The 22,327-nt window shown below is 43.9% G+C and overlaps 2 protein-coding genes across 2 annotated transcripts; one reads left to right on the top strand and one right to left on the bottom strand.

Moving 5' to 3' along the window:
* Nucleotides 1–714: 714 nt before the first annotated feature.
* On the bottom strand, nucleotides 715–8,326 carry LOC142413113 (uricase-like). The gene is made up of 8 exons (XM_075509158.1): nucleotides 8,184–8,326; nucleotides 7,538–7,808; nucleotides 6,645–6,761; nucleotides 6,441–6,519; nucleotides 2,982–3,168; nucleotides 2,367–2,490; nucleotides 1,865–1,948; nucleotides 715–852 (listed from the first exon to the last, which is right to left on the bottom strand). Exons 1-8 carry the CDS (start codon nucleotides 8,324–8,326, stop codon nucleotides 715–717), a joined length of 1,143 nt encoding a protein of 380 aa, XP_075365273.1.
* On the top strand, nucleotides 6,454–20,638 carry DNASE2B (deoxyribonuclease 2 beta). The gene is made up of 7 exons (XM_075509252.1): nucleotides 6,454–6,539; nucleotides 9,879–10,031; nucleotides 13,975–14,152; nucleotides 15,440–15,521; nucleotides 16,552–16,713; nucleotides 18,229–18,426; nucleotides 18,984–20,638. Exons 2-7 carry the CDS (start codon nucleotides 9,919–9,921, stop codon nucleotides 19,337–19,339), a joined length of 1,089 nt encoding a protein of 362 aa, XP_075365367.1. The 5' UTR covers nucleotides 6,454–6,539; nucleotides 9,879–9,918; the 3' UTR covers nucleotides 19,340–20,638.
* The last annotated feature ends 1,689 nt before the right edge of the window (nucleotides 20,639–22,327 follow it).

Raw genomic sequence — 22,327 nt, 5'->3', positions numbered from 1 at the left:
GAAAACTATTTAATTAAACTTACAGAGATAGCCCAAAACCTCAAACACCTCAGTGATTAATATAAAAGTAATTATATAGTAACTGTATAGTCTGACAAGTAGCAGCAGCAGCCATGCAGTCAGAATACATGCAGAGAAATTAGTCAACAGCTGTAACTATTCACACCGCAAAGGAGATATACTAGATACTTTTTTTTTTTGCTTCTTTTTTCATTTCCTTCACGAAGAAATCAGTGTTCTGTCTGATTCAGTTACTGGGTCAGAACCTCAGCTCTGTAGTTCAGTGTGGCATCAAGGGGTCATGACAGGTTACATCAATGAAACATCTGGTCTCATGCCTGTATATTCATTTTACTGAAGGAACATTAACAAATAGAATATACAGAGTTGCTGATTTTACATGTCAAAAGCATGTTACAGACATTATTGAATTAATTGTTTCATTAAGAGGTCTGGGAATAGCTAGTTTAAAAATTAATTGACTATAATGTTTCCAGCTGGGATTTTCAAAAGAGCGTAGGGGATTTCAATCTGCCAGTCACACTGAGATTCAGGGACAGACTTTGATTTCTGAATTCCTGAGGGTCCTTCCCAACCTCAGGAGTTCATAGGGGGAAAAGCAGTCAGCAATGGAAGAGGCCAACAAGGAGTACACATTGATAGGAAAGCCATACTGTTAAGTTTATCAGGAAGGTGTGAGTGTAGCCAAGAGGTTTAGTTTCCCTGGGTAGCTGCCAGTCCAAACTGACTTTGCCTCTCATCTTTTAGCACGTGGCCTTGTGCTTCTAAGAACTTCTTCCTGCCAAGCGTGCAAGCGCAGGAGCCGTAGGGAGTTTCCACTGGAATCAGAACCTGAGGGAGATAAGCACAAACACAGAGGTCATTTCTGAGACAGGGATGTGCCAGGGCCATCACAGCAGAAACTGCAGCTATTCACCTCCTCTCAAAATCATGCCCAGGCTCTTCCCTTCCCTTCTGAATATGAATGGTAGATTTTGCTGTTATCTCAAGTGAAAGTGGATCTATAATGTCCTCCTGAAAGAGGGCAAGGGTAGGATAGGATGGCAGCAGAATCACAAGACTTAGGGAGGGAGACTAGAGCATAAATGGACCATTGATGCAAAATGGAATAACCCAGTTTCTCTCTGTCATGTGAGGATAACATAAGAGACTTTCAGCTGGACCTGGCTGTCAGCTAAAGCAGCTGTGGAGGGAGCAGCAAATATATCTCATCCCCTACATCTCTCACCCTCTGCCTGATCCCAGGCTTATACCTTGTCCACTGTTGGACCAATCTGCTTTGGCACCTAATGGCTACAGAAACATCCCTTCACTGCTCCCGTGGAGTGCTGGTCTCCTGTCACCTAGAGGCAGCCTGTGGCCTGCCTCGCCTCCTTGTAGCCCCACTGCACCAAGGATGCTCCCTGGACTCAGTGGTGCTGCCAGTGGAGCAGAAAGGAGAGCCATAGTGGGCTAGCTTTTCACACTGCCTGGCTATGTGAAAGGATGCCGTGGCACATTCTGCTTGGTTAAAACTGCACAGGTTGGTTGACATTATCACTCAAAGTCAAATTCAGTGGAGAAAACAGGAATAATTTTTCAGAGGTGGTCTCTGTTACAGATCCCTTTGATCTCCGAAGCATTCCACTGTACTGCTTTAGCTATTATCAACAACACAAGAAGGCAATTATCCTTCTGCTGTAATCAGTGTAAATCTCTTTTAGAGGTAAGGTGGAGCTTTCACTGGGGCTTGGGGGAGAAAGTTTTCTCCCTTTAACTCTGTTCTATGCAGAACTGCTGCTATGCTTTAAGGCTGAGTATTTCTAAAGAGTCCAGGCAAGTTGTGTTTGGAGCATTTACTTACTTCTTTGTCATTGGCCAAGCCTAGATTCGTCATGTCTATGACATTATAAAAAGTATTGTTCAAGATGACTTCTATGATCTGTACCTGAAACCATGAAAATGGACGAGACAATGAATTAGGGCACCTTCTTAGCCAGCAGCCTGGCAATCTTTTCACTCACTGTAAAGAAAAGCAATGCAACCCCTCTACCCCCCCATATTTATAGTTGATAAAATGCAATCTATTGAACATGTAGACAATGTTGTAGCACCCATTTCACTTTTACTCATGTCCTGCCAAGCACTGAGTGATATTCTCCCCCATTATGTTCACAGCCGAGGAGCAGCATATGAACTTCTCAGTGTGTTCATATTTTTTCAGACCATCTAGTTGTACCACCAAACAGTTTCCAGTCTTACTTAGAACTGTCAGAGGAAGTAATAGGCTCATTTTGGTCTTCTTAGTGGTCCGATTAACATTCATTATTGTTTAAGTAAAACATTGACAGGAGAAAAGAAGATACCTGTGGCACTTTGGAAAGGACGAGCATCTGGATGCAGTTGACGGTCTTCTGGTAAGAGGGTGAATATTCCCCACAGTCGGGTGGCCCAGAAAAGGCTTCAAGGATACATTCACGGATTTTGTTCCTAGAAGTAACACAGATTCTTACAAAACCTTGTATCAGCTGTCTCTGTCTAGATCCGTAATGTTTTACTGTGGTGTGGGGTTTTTTTATTTTCTCTGTCTTTTCTGACAAATACATAGCACATGGGATTTCATGGAAGAACAATTTCTTTGTTCTGTTACCTCCAAATTCCCCCCCAGCTCTGTAATTCACAAATAGGTGTTTTGCTAAAAGTATTTAACAAATTAGTTGTTAGTTTGTTCTCCTAAAGTGTTCTGTACTGAACACTGAACTGTCCATTTAAATATTGTCCATTGATGCACCATCAGAGGGAGGAGTACCCCCAAGGCGTGCCTCTCGCCCCTGGTACCAAGGGCTTAGCCCAGCCACTGAGATCTGGGAGAGCGGCTGGTGCACAGCAACTGCAGATCTGGCCCTTACACCTGCTGTATTGTATAGAGGGACTTCGGGGTCATAGGTTAGGTAATAAGTATTATTTGATTTGATGTATACCATATGCAATCAAAGTCAAGATCTCTGCATTCGCCGTATGACCATTTGCAGAAGAGCTCTCCACATAAAATCCTGTCCTTCCTTTCAGGAAGTGTGGTGTGTTCGTTCTTATAGAAGCCTTCGAATCCAGACTGTGTTGTCTTCATAAGTTTCAGATCTTTAATTCCAGCAAAAACAACCAGAGGACCTGGGATCCAAAAATACGAGACAGTATGAGCTCCTTTTCAGGCAGAGAGAAAGAAACCTCTGGAGCACACTTGCAGTGACAGCTCCAGAGCCATGAAACGGTCTCTCCAGGACTCACCCTTGTGCTTCTGTTGCAAGACTAGCTACTTTTAAAAAATATTTTCTGCACGCTGATGTTAGCGGAAAGGTAAGAAAGAAGACAGAAACTACTGAAACCAGAGCTTGATGTAGAAATTAGAGAATTCCATCATCACCTGCAGTCAAGGAGAGGTAAGGACACACTTTATCTCACCTCTTTGGAGCTGGGACATACATTGAGTTGGCTCTCACTGATGTCAGTTCAGGGACTACTAATTGCTCTAAAGGGAAATGAAACAGGCTACTCGGGCTGTGGAGTACAGGAGAGGTGAGGTGAGCCTTTTCGAACAATGTAGACGAGTGTAGAAACTTCCTGTACAAAGACTTGGAGCCTCAGTCAGAAATTCCCTTTCCATACCCAGCCTGTTGTGAGTTTTGCATCCGTAAGAATGAGAGGGCGAGGAGTCAATGCAAATCCTGGCAGTTCAGCTAATTAGCAGGGACTGGCACTGATACAGATGCCACCCACAGGATCAAAGTGACAGTGTTTTTGCTCTTAGCCTCTATTTATAAAATGTGCTGTTGTAGATCACTGCTGCATGGGTGGATTGTCATCTTCTGAAGACCAAACAGTTGTGTTCTGAACTTTTTCTTCTGACAAACCTTTTGGATGGCAGCTAAACAATTTCACGTGGTCAGTCATTTAGAGCACACCAAACTGATAACTGAAAATCTCACTGACCAGAGCTGCCAAAAAAAGCAGATTCAGAAAAGAGAAACGTCATGGCACGCAGGCTTATCCAGAGCCTGTACAGTCAGTGGCTGAAGCCCATGCTGCTGGTTCTGTGCCGTTCTTGGTGCTCACACTAGCTAGTTCAAAATTAATCCTTGAATATGTCTGGCGCATAGTAATCCTGCCTTTGACTGGGAAGACTGATGGACTTTGTCTTTAACTTGTGTCTTTGCATGAAGTTATACTGGAAATAATTCTACTGTGATGGATATTCCTAAATGACATAATTGTTTAGAGGTTTGTTTTTTTAAAACTGCTCTGTTGCTGGAAATTATTAAAACTTAATTTTATCTATTTCTTCTCTTGTTTACATTCGTTATTGTTTTTGAAAGAGTCCAAAGAGGTGTACCTATCATTTTGGCTACACCCCCCTGTTATTTACTAAAGCTTTAAAAAAATCTACAGAAGAGACTGTCCTTGGACAGGATATTCTGGGGTTTGTTCAGATCTTGATGAATTCATTGCTTGGGTATAAGATTGTAATACACAGGTATTTATGTAATGCAGATATTATCAGTGAACCTGGAGACATATTTATCTCATATTCAAATACATAGCCTTGTTTGAAAGAGCTCCTTGCAATGAATGATTTACTGAAAGGCTGCTGACTGGCTGACTGGCTGGCTGCACAGCAATCGACCTGAAACTCGCACTGGAGAATGTAACGCCGAGGCAAAGTTTGCGAGGTGAGCAGCCCGTGCTGTGCTTTCAGCATGGTTTGTGCTTGTGCTGTCTTCAGTTGTCAAATGTTGACTCTGTTAAGTTACTTAGGATGTTTTCAGTTTCCAAAAACTCTGAGCCTTTTATCAGCCGATCTAATGGCAAAAAATAAGCCTATAATTCTATTAAGCCTCACTAGGTTTCTTTTAATGATGAGTAAAGTGTTAAAAGCTAGGATTAACTGAGAAATAAATTTCTGTCTGGCTGATAGGTGCATAGGAGGATGCTAAAGATAGAGAATGTTCTCTTATAAGAAAAATAAAAGGGATTTGAAAACCTTCTCTTTGGTTATTGTTCACCTAGGCGGGGAACCCTAAAGAAAGAGCTAAAGGGCTACATGAAGGGAAGACTAAGAAGGAAAGGCAGTTTCTTCAGTAAGCCTTAAAGGTTTTTTGTTTGTGTAGAACCTGAAACTGCAGAATTTCATGCTGAATTTTCAAGGTGGTGAAAAATTTAATTCAATCTGTACATTAAGAGCAGCAGCTTTTCAAGAAAGCATAAACTCTTTTTCTTTAATTTTTTGTATTCAGGTTTCTTTCTTAACATTTTCCAGAAACCTCAATACTACTGAGGCTGCCAAAAATACAGCAGTAGTTAACATTACTAGGAACATCACAAAAGATTAGGCCAAGAGGCACTGGAGACTTGTACGGGCTCTCTCTTTGCTTTCAGCAGGAACACAGGGACAATGCTCAAATGAGCCTTTCAGAATTTGTGTCCTGTCTGCAAGTGAAACTGGTCTTGCCACTGGTCCTAACACCGACACATTAGGAAAACAGGGAGAGAGGGCAGGATGGGAAATAGTCCTAAGTTACATTAGGAAAGTAATAGACAGATACCGAACTACTGCCTAAAACCTCTAAACCCACCGTGTGAAATAACGCAGTGATCTCAGCTCAGTTCCCAGTAGTCTGAGAGACCGGTTAAATGAAACACCAACACACTGAGATTGAACTTACACTCTTGGTGTGAGTCATAGCAAGAAGAGGTAATTTTTACACTCCCTTTGGAATGCCAATTTATGGACAGACAGTTGAGCTTGAAAGCCTATGTCTTTTAAGTATCACAAAACTCTTAGTGAAGCCACAGGATGCTTTGTTTACACATGGCGTGCAAAAATAGTAAGCACGCTCTGAAGTATTTTCATGTGAAAAATTGTTTGTACATAGACCTGAGTGCTCACGATGTTCAAGCCAGCCTGACTTGCAGCAACGAAATTGCATCTTTCTTAGAAATAAAACCAAGGCATGCTGACAGGTTTTGAAAATAGCCCCAAACTAGGCAACTGGCCAACAGCAGTGTGGTTTCATGATATATTCTCTATAGGGTAATGATAACAGTGAGACGGCAGAATATAGTATAATGCAAAAAAGTGAGCAGACCGTTCTCAGAAAGCTATTAAATCCTGTGACAATGTATAGCAGTTCTGTTGTATGTGCTGTTGTAACCAGTATATGTTTAGGATACACATACAAATGTGAGCTACATTAGTTCTTCAGCCATGTCTCAGATCAAGGAGTGCAAAATTAGACCATAAAAATATTCTTTGTTTTAGACCTCTGGAGAGGTTTGGCTATGCTGTAAGCCCTGTAACACCTTTTGCTATCTCTAAAGCTGTCTTCATCTCTCATCAGCGGAAACATTTACAGAGAAGTAGGGGAAGTTGCAAATTCTTTTCTCACCATTTCGGCACTGCTCAGCTTCACAAAAGCGGATCCCATCAGGAACGTATATAAATGAGTGGATGTGGGGAACGCCATTCTGCAATTTAGAGCAGACATGTAAGTAAAAGTGCAGTAAATAACATCTTAACTTGAAAACAGGAACTAAGAGAGTGACAAACGGCTCCAGCATAAATAAACTGAATGTATTAGTATTTTAGATACCTCGTGTAGACGTTGCCATGGTACTTCTTGAATGTAGGTTTTGACGTACGCCACTTGGCAAAATGTTGTCATGAAGTGTTTGCAGATATCTATAGCAAATTGTTCTAAAGTTGGGATCTAAGACAGCAAACAGTATTATTAGAAAGAAGCAATTACCTCGTGTACAAAAGTAGATTGTTCTGATTGTGGTAAATATTTGGGAAGGGTCAATGTTGTTAAAAATACAGACTTCTCTCAGTTCTGGTTTTGTGCACTATGCCTAGTCATTTGATCAGCTTGCAGCATACGCTGCAAATAGCAGAGTCACGTCAAAAATCTCCTGTTCTGTGGTATAGTGAGCTGCAGTCCTTGGACTGAGAGAAACTGCTACAGAAGCCTTACACTTCGAGGATATAATGCTGAAATAATCATAGCGATATTCTGATTAAGCTTTACAGGCTAAAGATGGGATTTCATTACTGAGACAGAGAATTTGCACTACAGATTGTCATTACGATAGACGCAATTGAGGGAGGTAAGAGCACAGTTAATGGAATTAAGGGAAGTCTCACATACTTTGACACCTTCTGTTTAAAAGTGCTATATAGGAATAATGCAGTATTATGTGCTATTAAATAAAAAGAAAAAGATGGATCTTATATGACATATCTACAAAAAATACTGCTAGTTCTGTGAGAAAAAAAGGCTTTGGAAAACTAAGGAGGAGTCCACAGCATAAGCACTGGAGGAGGAAAAATTCTCTCCCAAATCACTGAAGGTGACTTTAGTGGCCATCTGACATGCCGATGGGGAGAGATTCTTCTGATGCATTTTGAAAATAAAAAGTTAGTATAACAAACACTTCCAAATGAAGTCATAAGAAACAGCAAGGCTAGTTAAAAAATAAGGAATACCCCATTTTTTTTGGCCAACACAAGGACAATATTCTTCATGGTGTCGGTAGGTATCACAAGAGAGTTGTTTCCCTCCAGGTACTCCTGAGCAGAAGTCAGCCGCAGATGCGTGCACACTTCCACTTCTTTAACGAAGTGCTTCTTCCCTTCTCTGCGAAGGCGAAGGAACTTAATTGTGTTCTTGCCATATTCGCAGTTGAGGACTTCTACATCCTTGATCTGCAGAGAAAATACATGACAGTTGTAAAGGAACTCAGTGGAAGCCTGAGTTCTGCTCAGTCAATGAAACATAAACAATGTTTATAGCCTTTATTTCTGTGGTTACCTGTGAAGAAAATATTTCCATTATAAATTGCAAAGTCCTGAGGGGAAGAAAAAATACTTTAGGAAGATATTACTAGTAGCAGCTACTACATTAGTAGCAGCTGTGATAGAATTTTAAATTTTTATGGGGGCAGATCATTTAACATGAGTAACAGTGAACTAATCTCTCTAGTTCATCATCTTTGGACCAATCCTGACTATACAGACTTTCGCTGAGTCTTCCCTCCACCATCTCTTTCTGAAGCCAGAGTGTCCCAGCGCATTCAGTGACCGCAGGTACAGCGGTGCAGAGGGCAGGCAGCATTCACACCCGCGCCCTCACAGCCGCTCCATCGGGGCCGGCTCTGCCGGGCTGGGCTGTGCCTCTCTAGACGCAACTCCTGATTTTCCCAAGAACCAAGAACAGATTTTCATCGCCTCCTCCTCCTTTGGCTCCCAGCTCTCACAGCCGCTGCCAGGCTCCATGTGTGCCATGCTCTGAGCCCTCTCCGTTTGCACGCAGAAGCTGGCAAAACACGGTGAGCATCCTGCGTGGCAGAGCCCCCCGTTAGCAGGCAGAGCCCCCCGTTAGCAGGCAGAGCCCAGCGAGCGCTCTGTGTCCCCAGGGCTGCCCCCGTCACACGCAGGGGCGGGGGGACTTGCTGCTCCGAGGCCGAGTGGAAGCGGTGAGTATCAAAGCAGTTCTTCCGTGAGGGGCAGGGAGGTTGCTTTGTAAGCAGGCAGAAGTCCCAAACAGAAAATGGAAACAGCTGTCACATTCTTGGCATGTTGTGTGTTTTATTACCCCCTCTATGCACGTTGCAATTCCCGAGAGCAAGAAGGAAAGACAGACCGAGCTGGGCTGGTTGCAAGCGTTTCCTCCCAACTCTGTTACAGTTCTGATCTCCCACAAAAGGGATCGGGAGCGAGTCTGAGCAGCAAGATTCAGGTCTTGATCCACACCTCCAAAATCCCGGCTTTCTGGGATCATTGGCTTTGTTTGCACTAAGCCCTAGTCAGTGTTATCCTGCTTCTGCCAAACACACCCAATTTACACATCCTTTACAGTGTTGGAGAGGCTATACGAGAAAGGAGGCAAAATACTGTGAAGGTTGTGAGGATTTCTGTTATGCTAAAACAGCCAGAGCTTGTTGCACTAGACTTTCCCTGAGGCTGAAATATCCTATACTTGGTATCAACATCTTTTAATGTAAATCAGCACCTTTTAATGTAAGCATAATGAAGAGGGAGAAAGAATATTTCACATACCAAAATATAAATTGAAGCTTTTTATATGTGAGTTGCTAAAAGATTATCAGATGTAAAAATTCTCGATTCAGACATGTTTGTTCCTAAGAGAAATGCTAATGCACTTAAAAGATAATTTAAAAAAAAAACATTAACTAATTGTAACTAAATTACTGGGGCTCAGAGATCAGAGCGGTCTCTCTGCCTGTCAGCCCCCGCGGGCTCAGTCCCACTGTCAGACGAAGGCCCCCACCGCCAGAGCCAGGGCCGGGCAGGGCTCGGCGCTGCCCCAGAACCCCTCTTTGCAGGAAGGGTGCAATGGCTGTGCTTGCGACAGGGGCTGGATGGAGAAGTAGTGACACGGAAATGATTTTGTTTTGCTTGTCTGAATACCGAGGCTTTTTCAGATAGTTGTAAAATATTCACACTTCAGTCATGCAGCACTAAAAAGAAAACAAAAAGGGTTTCGGTATCTGCGGCTTTTTTTTTTTTTTAAAGCAGAATACCTTGAATATTTGAAATAGTCAAAATACTACCTCCTAAAATACAAAGGTAAGTTGTCTCAAAAACATAACTTGGCAACTGTCATTTTGCCATTTTGTTGCCCAAAGAAATCCTGAGCAGTTCCCAGGGGCCCGTGGGAGCCCCGGCCCCGCTGCTGGCAGCTGTCCCTGCAGTGGGAGCCCGACTTCCCGGGCCGGGTCTGCCGTCCTGCGCCGCTGCCCGGGGTGTACTCGCTGCATCGTACGGCAGGAGCTGACAGCTAATGCAACGCAACTTCTCCTTTTAGACCCTACTCAGTGCTCGCCCCGTGAAGCCGAGAAACCAAAATGCCTGCGGGATCTGCACGGTGTCACCCTGCTTTGCTGTTGCTTCTCTCCTCCGCGCCCCTGTGGGCAGCCGAGATTTCCTGCAGGAATGAAGACGGGGAGACAGTCGATTGGTAAGTAAATACCACACAGGGGAGAAACGCTGGGTGAGTAAATAACGCTTGAGATTAAACCGCGTGAAGTAGGTGGATCACCGAGAAGTAATGCATAGCAATCACTGTTTTAATCCTGTTTGCCTGTGAGTAGTAGCTGAATTTTGCATTTGGAAAACCTAGGATAAGTTATTGAAATGCGCTTTCATTTCACTGAACCAACCACCCCTCTGCATTATGACTAACTGCAAAATAATCACCAGTTTACACAGCGTTCATGTCTCATCATCAAAGGCAGCACAGCCTGTGTTGGGGTGCCAAGACTGTGCTTGCTGGCGGCAGCCCGGGGGCACCCGGCCCGGGCCCGGGCTCCAGCACATGGCTCATCTGGCTGAGGGACCTGAGCCGAGCGGGGAAAACATCCCCGTCTCGCCCTTTGCCTCGTTGCTCATACCCAAACAGCAGCGTGGTGGGACTTGTCCCCTCGCTGCCGTCGCCGAGGGCAGCGGAGGCTGAGCCGCCCCGGGGGATGCGGGCAGGCGCGGGGCGGGGGCGGCAGCGTGGGAAGGTGCCATCTGCCCCCGGGGACCGAGGGGCAGGCGTCCTTCCCCGGGGACGGAGGGGCAGGCGTCCTTCCCCGGGGACGGAGGGGCAGGCGTCCTTCCCCAGGGACCGAGGGGCAGGCGTCCTTCCCCGGGGACCGAGGGGCAGGCGTCCTTCCCCGCCGCCCGAGCTGCCGGCGCGTTGGAGCTGGTAGCATCCCGCTGCCAGCAGCGAGCCGAGCTTGGGTGTTAAATGATTAACTGGATTAATGCGCTTTGAAGATGAAAGACGCAAAGGATAACGACATAATATCCAACCCAGGTTTAAAAAGTGAAACGAGGGCTCTTAAAAAAGAGCAGGGAAGCCTCTCAGAGATAAATATCAACCAATTTAAAAAGACAAGTGTCTTTCGCACGGAACAATGATGAGTTTGGATACAAATGATAAAGAAGTAGGTGCTATTCTTGCACGTCCCTTCCCTTGCACACATTGCTAACTGCAGGGAAGGCAGGGGCTCCTCACACCGCAGGCAGGCTACTCAAGCAGGGGCATAAAGCCGGCTTCACTCTCTATTGGCGTAGCATCAAACGCATGAGGGTCCGATCCAGCCCTCTGACTTGGCACCCTTGCCAAGGCCCTTCTGGATAACGTGAGTTTTTCAGGCATCAGACTCTTAGTTGGTGCAGCTACCCAACCTAAAGGTACGAGAAATTTCATTTCTCCACAAACTGCAATTATTCCTTGCAGAATGAGTCTGCGTGTGCTAAAGCTAAAAAAAAAAAAAACAGACCAAAACCCAAACAAAGAAACAACCAATCAAAACAAAAAAAACTTTTACCATCCATTTCTTAAATGAACACAATGTTTGTATCCAAATTCTCTGAGACATTCTTTGAAAGCTGTGACTAGGAGTAATTCACCTGTGCCGCCACGCGTGTGAACACCAGCGACGTGGGTCCCGTTCCAGACGGGAGCGGGGGGGCCTGCACAGGTAAAACCATGTTCTCTTCTGCCACGTTTAGCAGGGAGGACATGGGGGATTTCCTTTCCAGTGTGCCATGATCAAAGGAAAGAGAGACTTGCCTATCTGCACGGGTCATCGTAGTTTATTGACAGGAAATATTCAACTTTTGCCTGATTCTGGATTTGGTTGCTACGAAGCCGATAAGAGAAGCAGAACTGAAACTGCTGAGAAAAGCCTCCTCTTAACCAAAAGATGTCAATGCCCTTTCAAACAAACACATCACTGCAGGTTTTATATTCAGTTAGCAAGAGCTTCATGTGAGTTCCTACTATTCAGTGGCTTCATCCTGCAGTATTCCATAATTACTAATTATTAGCATTCACGCGCCCTTTCATTTGCCACTAAACCGGAGGAATCACTTGCCTTATCTGACCTGATCCCATCTGTGCCTGCAGGTCCTACCCACACGCAGTGCCGGGGCTGGCAGAAGTCCTCCCCTGTGTTTTCATTCCACTCGGGAGCTCGTCCCGCCATCTTCACCGCACCTTGCGCAGGGGCTACCAGAGCAAATGGCCGTAGGATCGGCTCCCTGAGGAGGGCGGCAGGTCTTTCCTTTATTCATCCAAACTCACTGCATTCTGTGGGAAGCTCTTCAGGCTAATAAAAGTCAAAACTCTGCTTTCTGAGAAGTGTTGAGTCAAGGACTGAAGACACAGATGCACATTGTTTGGGTTTTTTGGGGGGGAGCAGGGGGACAAGAAGTAAAGATGTGATTATTTGTAGTAAGTTTGTGTTCAGTCCCAAGCAAACAATGTGACAATGCTAATCGGGTATAAGCGGATTTGCTTTTCCTTGGTTCTGAGGAAAATAACTTTCAGTCTGCTCCCACAAATGGCTAAGCTCTTGAGAAATTTCCTGTGCACAAATAGCAGTGAAGACTTTTATACAACTTTAATTGCTAATACGCTCAGCTGGCTTTCTGGAAAGGGCCAAAACATGTATCCACTAGGAACTGGCAAGCAATTTACTGATAGCTCAACTGCTAGCATTTCCGTAAGCATACCTGCTAGCGCATGGTTGTCGGATGCAAGGCTGTGAACACCCTGAGAGCATAAATCTTCCAATATATTTCAAAGCAGTCTGGAAAGGCTTCGTATACTAATTCCTGGATCAGCTCGTACTACTGTAACTACTGCTATTCCTCTCCTTTCCAAATCTTCATTTCAAATAAAGGGCTTGTTGTGACTCCTTGGGCACGGACAGCTCTCCCCAGCCTTGCTATATAAATCACTTCCTTCTTTGTGATCTGTCGTCAGCAATTTCTCCTGAGATATTTAAGGAACATCAGTCAGTGGCAATGCAGGTGGACTACCAGAATCACCAGTGGTGCCTGTTTCTCTTCTGCCTGTACACGTACGTTTCCCACGGATTAGACGTTCCTCTGGCAAAGTGCTTTCCTGCCACTCCTTACCTGCTTTCGGAGATGCCTTTTTTGACCAACTTGAGCCTGTAAAGCAACTGGGCAAGGCTCACTCCTCCTGATACACTTGAAGGGTTAAGCACAGTCAGGCTGCATTTTTGGTAAATAGTATAGGTTTGAAAATAATGCCGCTCAGTTCTTACTATTGACATAAATAACAAATTACTCAAGTACAGCACTCAAAGAAAGTGGCTCCATTTATTATACTGCAATTAATCCCATGGACTTGTGCACTGGGAAAACCTGTTTACTTAATCAGGGACATCATTAATATGAACTGAGCCATTTACTGACAATATTGAGTACTCTACAATTTTGAAGAGAGTTGTGTTTCTGGCCAATGGTTTGCAAATATCCAGTCTGCAACAGTTCAGCAGAGTGCGAGTCTGTTATGAAAAGTAGGATTGGAACAACATTATCACATGGCTTTATACTTATTTTGTGGTTTTAATATGTACAAATATAACATTATGCATTTTTATAATTTTAATACATAGTTTTATCTATTTCATATAAAGTTATATTTCTATAATGTAAAAATGTATTGGTAAGAGGTGTCCGGGTTGACCATGAGAATGTCAGACTGAGTTTGGGACCTGAGGTTCTCTACCAGAACCAGGAGCAAGAGGGATTTGGTGGCTAAATGGGACTCCAAACCAGGGCTACCTCAAATTCTTTCAGGGTACCAACAGCAGTCTGGCCACAGCAACAGGAGTTCGGTGCTGAATCAGCCTCCCTTGCTTGCTAAGAAGCAGAACAAATTTGTCTGCAGCAGGTACTGTGCTGCCGAACTGCTGCTGGTCCCTGCGCCAGGTGACCTCCCTCAGGCCCAGGCGTCCACACCACACGCTGGTGGCACTCCAGTGTAGGCATCCCCGGAGCCACCCTTCCCTTAAATCTCAGGTGGGAAGGAGATACTGATTGACACCTTCAAACAGGATGGTTGTAAAAAACCCAAGTGCTCTTCCCTGTTGCAGGTTTGCTCTTTACAAGTTGCCGAAACATGCCAAAGGAGAGATTCCCATGCTGGGGCTGGAATACATGTACATGGACACCCTGGCTCCGCAGTGGCAGCTTGGTAAATACCTCATCAACATGACGCAGGGTGCTCTGGGACAAACACTGAAGCAGCTGTATGAGACGTACAAATCCGAGGCAAGTGACATTTAATTATCGTTTCGTTAGTATGCTCACTTGATATTACATGCAAATGAAATGAAACGAGCCAAAATAAGCACGTAGGTATGGCTGGACCTGACCGACTAGATCTACTAAAACACGTCAAGGGGAGAGTCTTGACAGCTGGGCAGATTATTTGCAGTTTTGGCTACAATTATAAATTATCCTCGAACTTCTAATTTCTAGTCAAGCCTTTCACACACTTAAAGTATTGCCCATCAAAAACTGAGCGTTGGTACATAGTCCCTTTGGCTTCTTCTCTGCAATTCATGTTGAGCGACGACTGAAGCTGTGAACTGGCTGTGAACTCAGACCAGGGCCAGTGGTGACTATTACAGACACTCGTCCTAAGCCCTCCCATGTGCATGCGTTTCACTCTCTGTCTCAAATAAAATCTGGGTTTTGCTCTTCCCCACCCTGAAATCCCTGTGACTGCTTCAGCAGTGATATGCTGCTTGTTAGGCCTTTTGCTTTCCCCACGGTCAGACACCTCATTTATATGTGAAGCGATTATGCAATACCGCAAGATCTGCCTATAGTTTTTTTTTTTACCATCTACATAGTATTCTTGGGAGTCTGGGTGTGTCTTTGCATTTCTGCAGTGGGTTAGTGGTAGGGTGTCATTAATTTATATTTAGAAGAGATTCCAAGATTCCCAGAAGTCAGTCAAATATTAGCAGTCCGATCAACTGTCCTATTCCAGGTCTCGCTGTAATTGTAATAAACTGTTTACAAATTCAAAGTACATCAGGAGGAGAAACATGTCCCAACTCCTTTGAAGTTCTCTACTCAGGGGGAATAAGGTGTGGCCATATGCAAATATTTTGCAAAAAAGCATTAATTGCTTGACCTTCATAAGAACACTTGTCGTGTATTTTTCCTCAGCAAACATTTTCACCACGTCTGGTTGCTAAATCGGAGAGAGGCACAAAAAAAGAGGGGGGGAACTTCTTTGCAAGCGAGCGCCCAATAAACCCATGTAAATTGTCTTAGTGAGCGTATTTGACTTCTTGAGGAAGGGCTACTGCAATGATTGAGAGAACTTCCACTTCATATTAACCGGGACCCTAATGCTGAGTCTTCAGGTTTATTTTACTGTAACTTCTGTGGAGACTGTGTCAGCTGAACTGGGAGAAGAATTAGGCTCGTGATGTTCACACAGAGAAGTCCTGAATTCTTTCTTCTGTTCCCAGCAGCAGATGTTCACTTAAATGCCTTCCTTTTACTGAATGTCATGTTTCAGAAATGTGTGTTTTCCTGCAGAGGAACAGCATTGCATATGCAATATACAACGATGAGGTCCCTGAGTCAGACTCCAACGGGTGGAAAAGAGGACATACCAAAGGTACAGGGAGAGTCCCAAGCTACTATTTTCTCCCTTCTAAAGCTGTGGATAGCATCTACTTGTCTGTTTGTCTATCTGCATATCTAAAATTTCTGCCTCAAGCAAAACTGGAGAATGATTTGCATGATGCGTGGTTTGTTGTATCGTTATATATGTTTTGCTATGCCTGTGCTGTGTTGAGGAACTCTTGGGGCTTATGGACCCTTTGTTTTCAAGAGCTGAAACTCATATAGCTCCCTTCAGTGAGTACACGCCACATCACCCTGAGCCTAATGGCAACAGCAGTACAAGATGTGAAGGGAAAGGCACCCTAAACATAAACCCCTCCAAACTCTCTCTCTCTGGGGCAAGAAACTGCTGCCAAGATCATGGAAGCACTAAAGGATGCAGTTAAAGTAAAGCAAGACTTCAAGTAAGTGCAAACTTCAGTGGAGGTCAAAATGTTCCCTTGAGGAAGCAGATGGGGTTTCCCCGGCTGACTCTGGGATGAAGGTATTTTGCAGGGCTGTACTTCCAGGCTGCAGCAATGGGGACGGTTCGGTTTGGGAGCTGTGCTCCTCCCCGGAGCACTCTGCTGCAGCGGGAGGGGGAGGCACAGCCCATCTCTCTGCTGCTTCCCCATGGAGGAGAATTTGGTCTGGGAAAGAAGACAGAGTCTGCTTCCCCTTACGCCGTGAATATATGAAGGGAAGGAAAAGGAGCAGTGGAGAGAGGGTCACAGCCACTAACTCATCAGATTTTTTGAAGATAACATTTGAGCAGAGAAAGAGAAAAGGTTTTGAAAAGACTTTTTTTTTTCAAAAGAAAAGTGGTGACGGTTTGAGTTAGGCTATGCAGGAGAGAATTAATGCAATTTTAATACAACGTTAGTGTCTCCTATAATCCATTAATCTACTCTAGGGCCAGTTTACTGCAGACGTTAACACATTGAAGTGCGGTGTCTGCAGCAGCAAATCCAAAGTAGGACACAGCTATATCATCTCAGGGCTTTTTCCCCCTTAATTCATTTGCAATAACTTTTCTTTGACAGGATTTCTGCTCTTGGACAAATCACAAGGCTTCTGGGTGATTCACAGTGTGCCCCTGTTCCCTCCCTTCCCTGAGGATGGTTATGAGTATCCAGCTACTGGGGAGTCCTACGGACAGACGGCCATCTGTATAACCTTCAAATATGACCAGTTCACAGAAATAGGTATGAAATGCTTCTCCCTGAGAAAGCCTTTGCCCTGCTGCACCTCTCTGACTGCTTTCCTTGAGGCTTCACCTCAAAAATTGCTTGTTCTTGTCCTTCGTTGTCAGATTGGGAAACCAAGTGAGGCCTGGAAACAGCGTTCTTGGCTTCACTTATGTTTATCCAGCGATTTCCTGTGTGAATGTGGGAAATGCACTCTTCCACTCTGTCTCCATCTCTCCATGGGGACTATTGGGATAATAATAGTCACAAGTGCATATCAAAGGTAAACTCAGTCCATGCATACAAAATGCTTTGTAAATATAAGGTTAATAATTTTTAACAGTAATAGCTTGTTCAGCTGCAATCGTCTGCAGTTCTAAAAATGTAGGGCAACCCCTGCTTGAGCTCGAGTAGTAGCCTTGACACATCAGAAATATCAAGTATGGAATAAATATCACCCAGAATTTCCCCAGGTACCTTGTGCCACATAAAATGCCAATACTAAAAATAATTTAAAAAGAAGAAATCTATACCCATAGGATTCAGAACAATCTGACAATGATATCTGGTACTGGAATCCTGAAAAGGGACTATCAAAAGGCATTATAACAAATCACACTGGTATGTTCCTTAACGCTTTTCACACTGCTTTTCACTCTTTTCCCAGCTACAAGCCTCAAATGATATCAATGAAACACATAAACTGTGCAAACGGCCAGGCTGGCCACACCCCAGAGCTATCTAAACCAAGTTCCTGTTTGTGGAAGCATGTCTACGCATGTGTTTAGGGAAAGACGACAAGAAAATGAGAGGCATACAGTAATGCTTTTCCTGCTCCATCCTCCCAGCTTCTGGTAATCTGTGGTTCAGGGATTTCCTGAGCCAGAAAGACTGGGAAGTTCCTGATGGACTGGTCTTCCATGAACTCATCTAATAAGTCCATTTGTTCCCTTGCTCTTTACCATATCCATGGCAAGGGCTTTTACAGTTAAGCTGTGCACTGTACAGAAAAGTAATTTTCTTCTGCTAATTCAATCCAGACACTGGAAGTCAAGCCCTGTTCTCCCTAAAACCAAACTAGATCCTTTGGCAGCTGTTTGCAGCTGTTTGCATTTGGCTTGGCAACTGTAGCTGACTGGGAACTACTCCTGTAACTACTGACAGGCTCGAATGTACTATGCCGTCTGAGTGCTATGTGCTTCCAGGCTTGAAGATGAGCATGGATGGACGTGGCAGTGGACTGAGACCACGGGTTAACAGTTCTGCTAAGAATAATGAGGTGTAAGTGCAAAAACCTGAGCATACTCTCCCAGCCAGTCTACGTGCTGCAGGGCCAGTCAAGAATACAAAGCAATTAAACATGGTTTTGGTTGCTAAAATAAGATACTTTGACACTAAACTCCTCCAGGAGATAGGCTGTGAAGATTTAGAAGGATTTAGGTTTCCTTTCCAAGGCAGAACTTTACTCTCTTAATTCCTTCGCTTTAACCCATTTTATTTCTGCATGTGTTCATTTCTTTGGGTTTTTCTCAGACCAACAGATGCTGAGTTATAATCCAGGAATCTACAGCTGTTCCATCCCTAACATCTTCCAAGCTGATCTCCCAAATCTGCAGAAGCTCTGTGCAGGGTCCAGGCTGCCCTCGGTCCCCTTGCGCCACCTCTCCAAACTCCAGTCAGCTCATGGGGAAACCTTTCTCCACTTTGCGAAGTCACACTTGTACATAGATGGTAAGAAAACCTGTTGCTCTATCTATCACACATTCTCAAGCAAGTAATAAGCAATTAATATATTCTCTGACAATTAGTATTTCCTTTGAGGGGAAAAAAGAAGTTCAGCTTCAGAAATAAATGTAACAGAGGGCAGGGAAAGGTGTCCCGTCACAATATTCTTTCAGCCCCACAAAACAAAAAGCTGTCTGGTCCTTCAAACACCTTCTTAAGGTGCTCAATAATGGGATTTTCAGAAAATTTATTTCCTGCTATTCAACAGTAACAACAAACAACAAAAATGGGGTTTGAATCATCTGCTTTTTTTGTTATGAAGAAGGCTTTAAATTTTTTTTTCTTTCCTTTTTTTCCTGCTGATTGTTTGTAAAAGGTTTTCCAGGAGAAGGAGGAAATGAACTTCTGAAACAAAAGTCAAAACAAGGGGAGGGGGCAAAATCCCTTCTGCCCCACTGTATGCATTGGGATGAAACGAGCCCAGTTTAGGCAATGCTTTTCAGTCCCCTCTTAAATGAAGGAATGTGAAAGACTAATGTCCCACACTCTGTGTTATTCCACAGATATCTATGTGGCCTGGGTGGCTCAGGAGCTGAAGACTGATTTGTTGGCTGAATCCTGGCAGCATTCTGGCCAAAAACTTCCCTCAAATTGCTCTCTCAACTACCACGTCTACAACATAAACCTAATAGGGACGCCATTGAATTCCACCTTTTATTCCATCAACGATCATTCCAAATGGGCTGTTTCAAGGGAATACGAAGATCAGTGGACCTGTATCGGAGACTTAAACCGCGCTGCTGAGCAAGCTTGGAGAAGTGGTGGGTTCATCTGTACACAGAACGAACACATCTACAAAGCCTTCAGACATTTGATAATCCACTATGAAAGTTGCACTGATGCTTCCACATTGATATAACGAACCATTCCTCCCAAACAGCACAGCCTCTTGTTACATAGAAAGTGTAGGAAATGTCTCCCTTAAAGTATATTTTTACTCTGAAAAATGGCCCTGTGAGTCGCCAGAAGTGTTAGACCTTCACCTTGTTAGCTATAAAAGCAGACGGTTTGCAGGTAAATTATGGCTGTTTTTCTCTGGGTGCTGGACCAGCAGGCTCTGCACGTGCTGAGCCACCCCCTGCTCTCTCCTCGGCTCTCGGCCGAGACGCTGGGGCACAGGGCTGCACCAAAGCACATCGCTGGGAGCAACTGTGCACAGGCGTCCCTGGGGAACTTGTGAGTGATGCTGGACACGGGATGGGAGGAACAACAGAAACCTGTCGCGTTAGCTAGGTTGTCAGGGCTGGGCAGTTAGCAGGAGAAAAGTACCCCAAAATGCTTCAAAATTGCCCCATGTTCCAGGCGCTGTTGAGATCAGTCACAGCATTCCTGCTCAGTTTGGGGTGAATCTCTTAAAGAGCTGACATAACTGGATACAGACAGGGAGGCGAGTAGATCTGTGGACAGGAAGGCTTCATTTTTACATGATTAATTTTTAGAGAAGAAATGAGCTTTAAATCATTTGTAACCAATGGCTTGGGAGTACTTCTAGTGCTTTTGTTCATGTACAGCAATCTTATACACAAATAAACATGCCCAAAATATGAATAAGCAAAATAAATTAAGAGCGAAAATGGTCTGTTTACAGTCTCCCTCTTCCATCTTTATAGTTATTTGTGGTTGGTTACAATATTTTATAGCTGCCAAAGGAGAAATAGAGACAATTAGGAAAAAAATTAAAAGGAAAAGAGAAGAAAATATTTGAAGGAAGATGTTATTTCACCTACATTTTCACACTACAACAAACGTGGCTGTTAATTTTCAATACCTCCAGTCTCAGGCTTTGCACCTGAAGTTTGCATGGACTTGCTATGAAGACAAAGCTAATTTGCAAAATCCTGATACACTCTTGGGTTCCGATTTCAAAAGTGTACCTGTATTTAACATGTTCCTAAATTTATAGCGTTATATCTCACTTGTATTTTTTTTTTCTGAATTGCTAATATAAAGTCCAGTCTGAAGAGTTGGCTGTCCCGCTAATATTTCTGGTTTGCTGTGTTCATAGTCCATACTACTGATTCTCCACAACAGTGTCTTACAAGGAAGCAGATATCAAGAAATGCCCCACAACCACAAGAAGCTGTTGAAGATTCCCTTCCCTTTTCACCCTGAAAAATCAACCAAACAACAAAGTGTACAAAGTACCAAACAAATTATATTTCAGAAAACATTTGTGCATACTTCTTGAAGAAATAAAAAGAATGTATCTGGCCTGCTTAATGACAAGAATTGTCCATGAATAGTTTTTATATCTAGTCAATCTGGATTGAAGGCAAACCCGAGTCTCATAGCTCAGTGAAAATAATGCAGATAGTTTAGATATTCTGCACAAAACAGGCCTTTTTCTTTTCCCTGCGTATGACCAAATAACATTTGGTAAATAATTTGCTTGGTAATGTTTTTTCTCTGATGCTTGTCAAATTGTTTTACGTATCTAGTTTTCATTGTTTTACTAGCTGTGGTCAAGCAACACCTATTTATGGCAGTGAAAATTGCCAGTGACACAGAACGCTGAGCAGTGGGATGGTAGGGCATCACTCAGATAAGCCAAGATAAAATCCATTTCTCTTGTCCACCTTCTCATGGCAGACACTAACCTAACCTAACCTGTCTGAACTCTTATATCGTGCCCACGCATGACCTCAGTGTGCAGGAATGGCGAGAAATCCTTCACTGGAGACGCTGCTGGTGAGGTTCACCATGGTGCATCAGAGGGCACCTGGACCCATGACACAGCCTTAGTTTCGTGTGGTAGATGCTCAGCCACAGCATTTGGGTCACAGAGTTCAGTAGCAAAGAGTCTCCATCCACCGGCTGTCACAACAGTGTTGCCACAGCCCTGCGTCCCAGGCTAAAAGTCAACAGTCCATCACTTGACTTTAAGTGCTGATTGTTATTCTTAATTATTTGATCAATTGATAGCTGTCAGAAAGCTTCACAAGACTACTTACAATATTGCTCTTTTATTATACCCAAGATTGGTAGCCTCCATTTTATCTGTTACTGAAGAGGCATAAACAGCAGTGGGAAGATGGAGAGAAAGTTGTACCATACATTACAAGCGCCTAAATAGCCAGGTTGCGCACACGCTCATTTCAGTGGTGTAGCAATAAAAAGGCTGCAGTTCTGGTTCTCTCATTTTTTGACTGTAAACAGTTTTAATTCAGTTTTGCTTTTGTTGTGTAACTTCCATATTTGCATATCCTGGTATTTCTACTACACACATTATGAAACATGGGCAGACTTTTTGTTTCCTGAAAGAGACTGATAATTAACAAGATAAACCACACAGATTTTTAAAGTGTTTGTAACTCTTGCGCTTCCTGTGCAAAGGCAAGACCACACGCCACTTACTCAACATCATATGTCCTCACAGCATGCACTGTGATCGATTGTTGGTGTAAAACATTTATTTTTGCAGTTTTTATGTATATATTCATAGAGTTCTTAATTGTAAAATGTGCTGTTCTTTTTCAAAATGCCAAACGCTCAACAAATATCTGCCTGTCCCAGTGACTCTGTGCTGCCTGTGCTGCCCACTGCAACCCTTTGGACTGGACAGACCTTCTCCTGCGGAAGGCAACATCTGGCGCTGCCCCCTCTGCGACTGCAGGGGGACCTGCCCCGCAAAGCTGATCCTCCAAAAGGGCAGAAGTCTTGGACCCCGGCATGGAGAGGAGAGAAAGCTGGTCTCTCATCTGGAAGCCCAGGGCCTCTTCCCCTCAGCGTGCAGGTATGGCTATTCTGACCCTTGGGCTCTGTTCTAGTTAGACTAAATGAGAACATCCATTATACATGAAAATTGTTTGCCGAGGGAGTAGGAGAGGCCAAAAGCAGACATTATTAA

This window comes from Mycteria americana, chromosome 7 (genome assembly GCF_035582795.1).
Source record: "Mycteria americana isolate JAX WOST 10 ecotype Jacksonville Zoo and Gardens chromosome 7, USCA_MyAme_1.0, whole genome shotgun sequence".
Taxonomy (NCBI): Eukaryota; Metazoa; Chordata; class Aves; order Ciconiiformes; family Ciconiidae; genus Mycteria; species Mycteria americana.
The sequence above is the reverse complement of the archived record's forward strand: the minus strand, read 5'-3'. Positions and strand labels throughout refer to the sequence as shown.

Bases quoted from the DNA above. Each gene is read 5' to 3' on its own strand.
- LOC142413113 (XM_075509158.1), bottom strand. From the start codon at position 8,326: ATGGAGCCTGGCAGCGGCTGTGAGAGCTGGGAGCCAAAGGAGGAGGAG. The intron at 2,491-2,981 runs GTATACATCAAA...TGTTACTTCTAG, and splicing joins CTTGACTTTGATTGCATATG to GAACAAAATCCGTGAATGTA. The intron at 1,949-2,366 runs GTATCTTCTTTT...TCATGGTTTCAG, and splicing joins TCCTTTCCAAAGTGCCACAG to GTACAGATCATAGAAGTCAT.
- DNASE2B (XM_075509252.1), top strand. From the start codon at position 9,919: ATGCCTGCGGGATCTGCACGGTGTCACCCTGCTTTGCTGTTGCTTCTC. The intron at 15,522-16,551 runs GTACAGGGAGAG...TTTCTTTGACAG, and splicing joins GAAAAGAGGACATACCAAAG to GATTTCTGCTCTTGGACAAA. The intron at 18,427-18,983 runs GTAAGAAAACCT...GTTATTCCACAG, and splicing joins GTCACACTTGTACATAGATG to ATATCTATGTGGCCTGGGTG.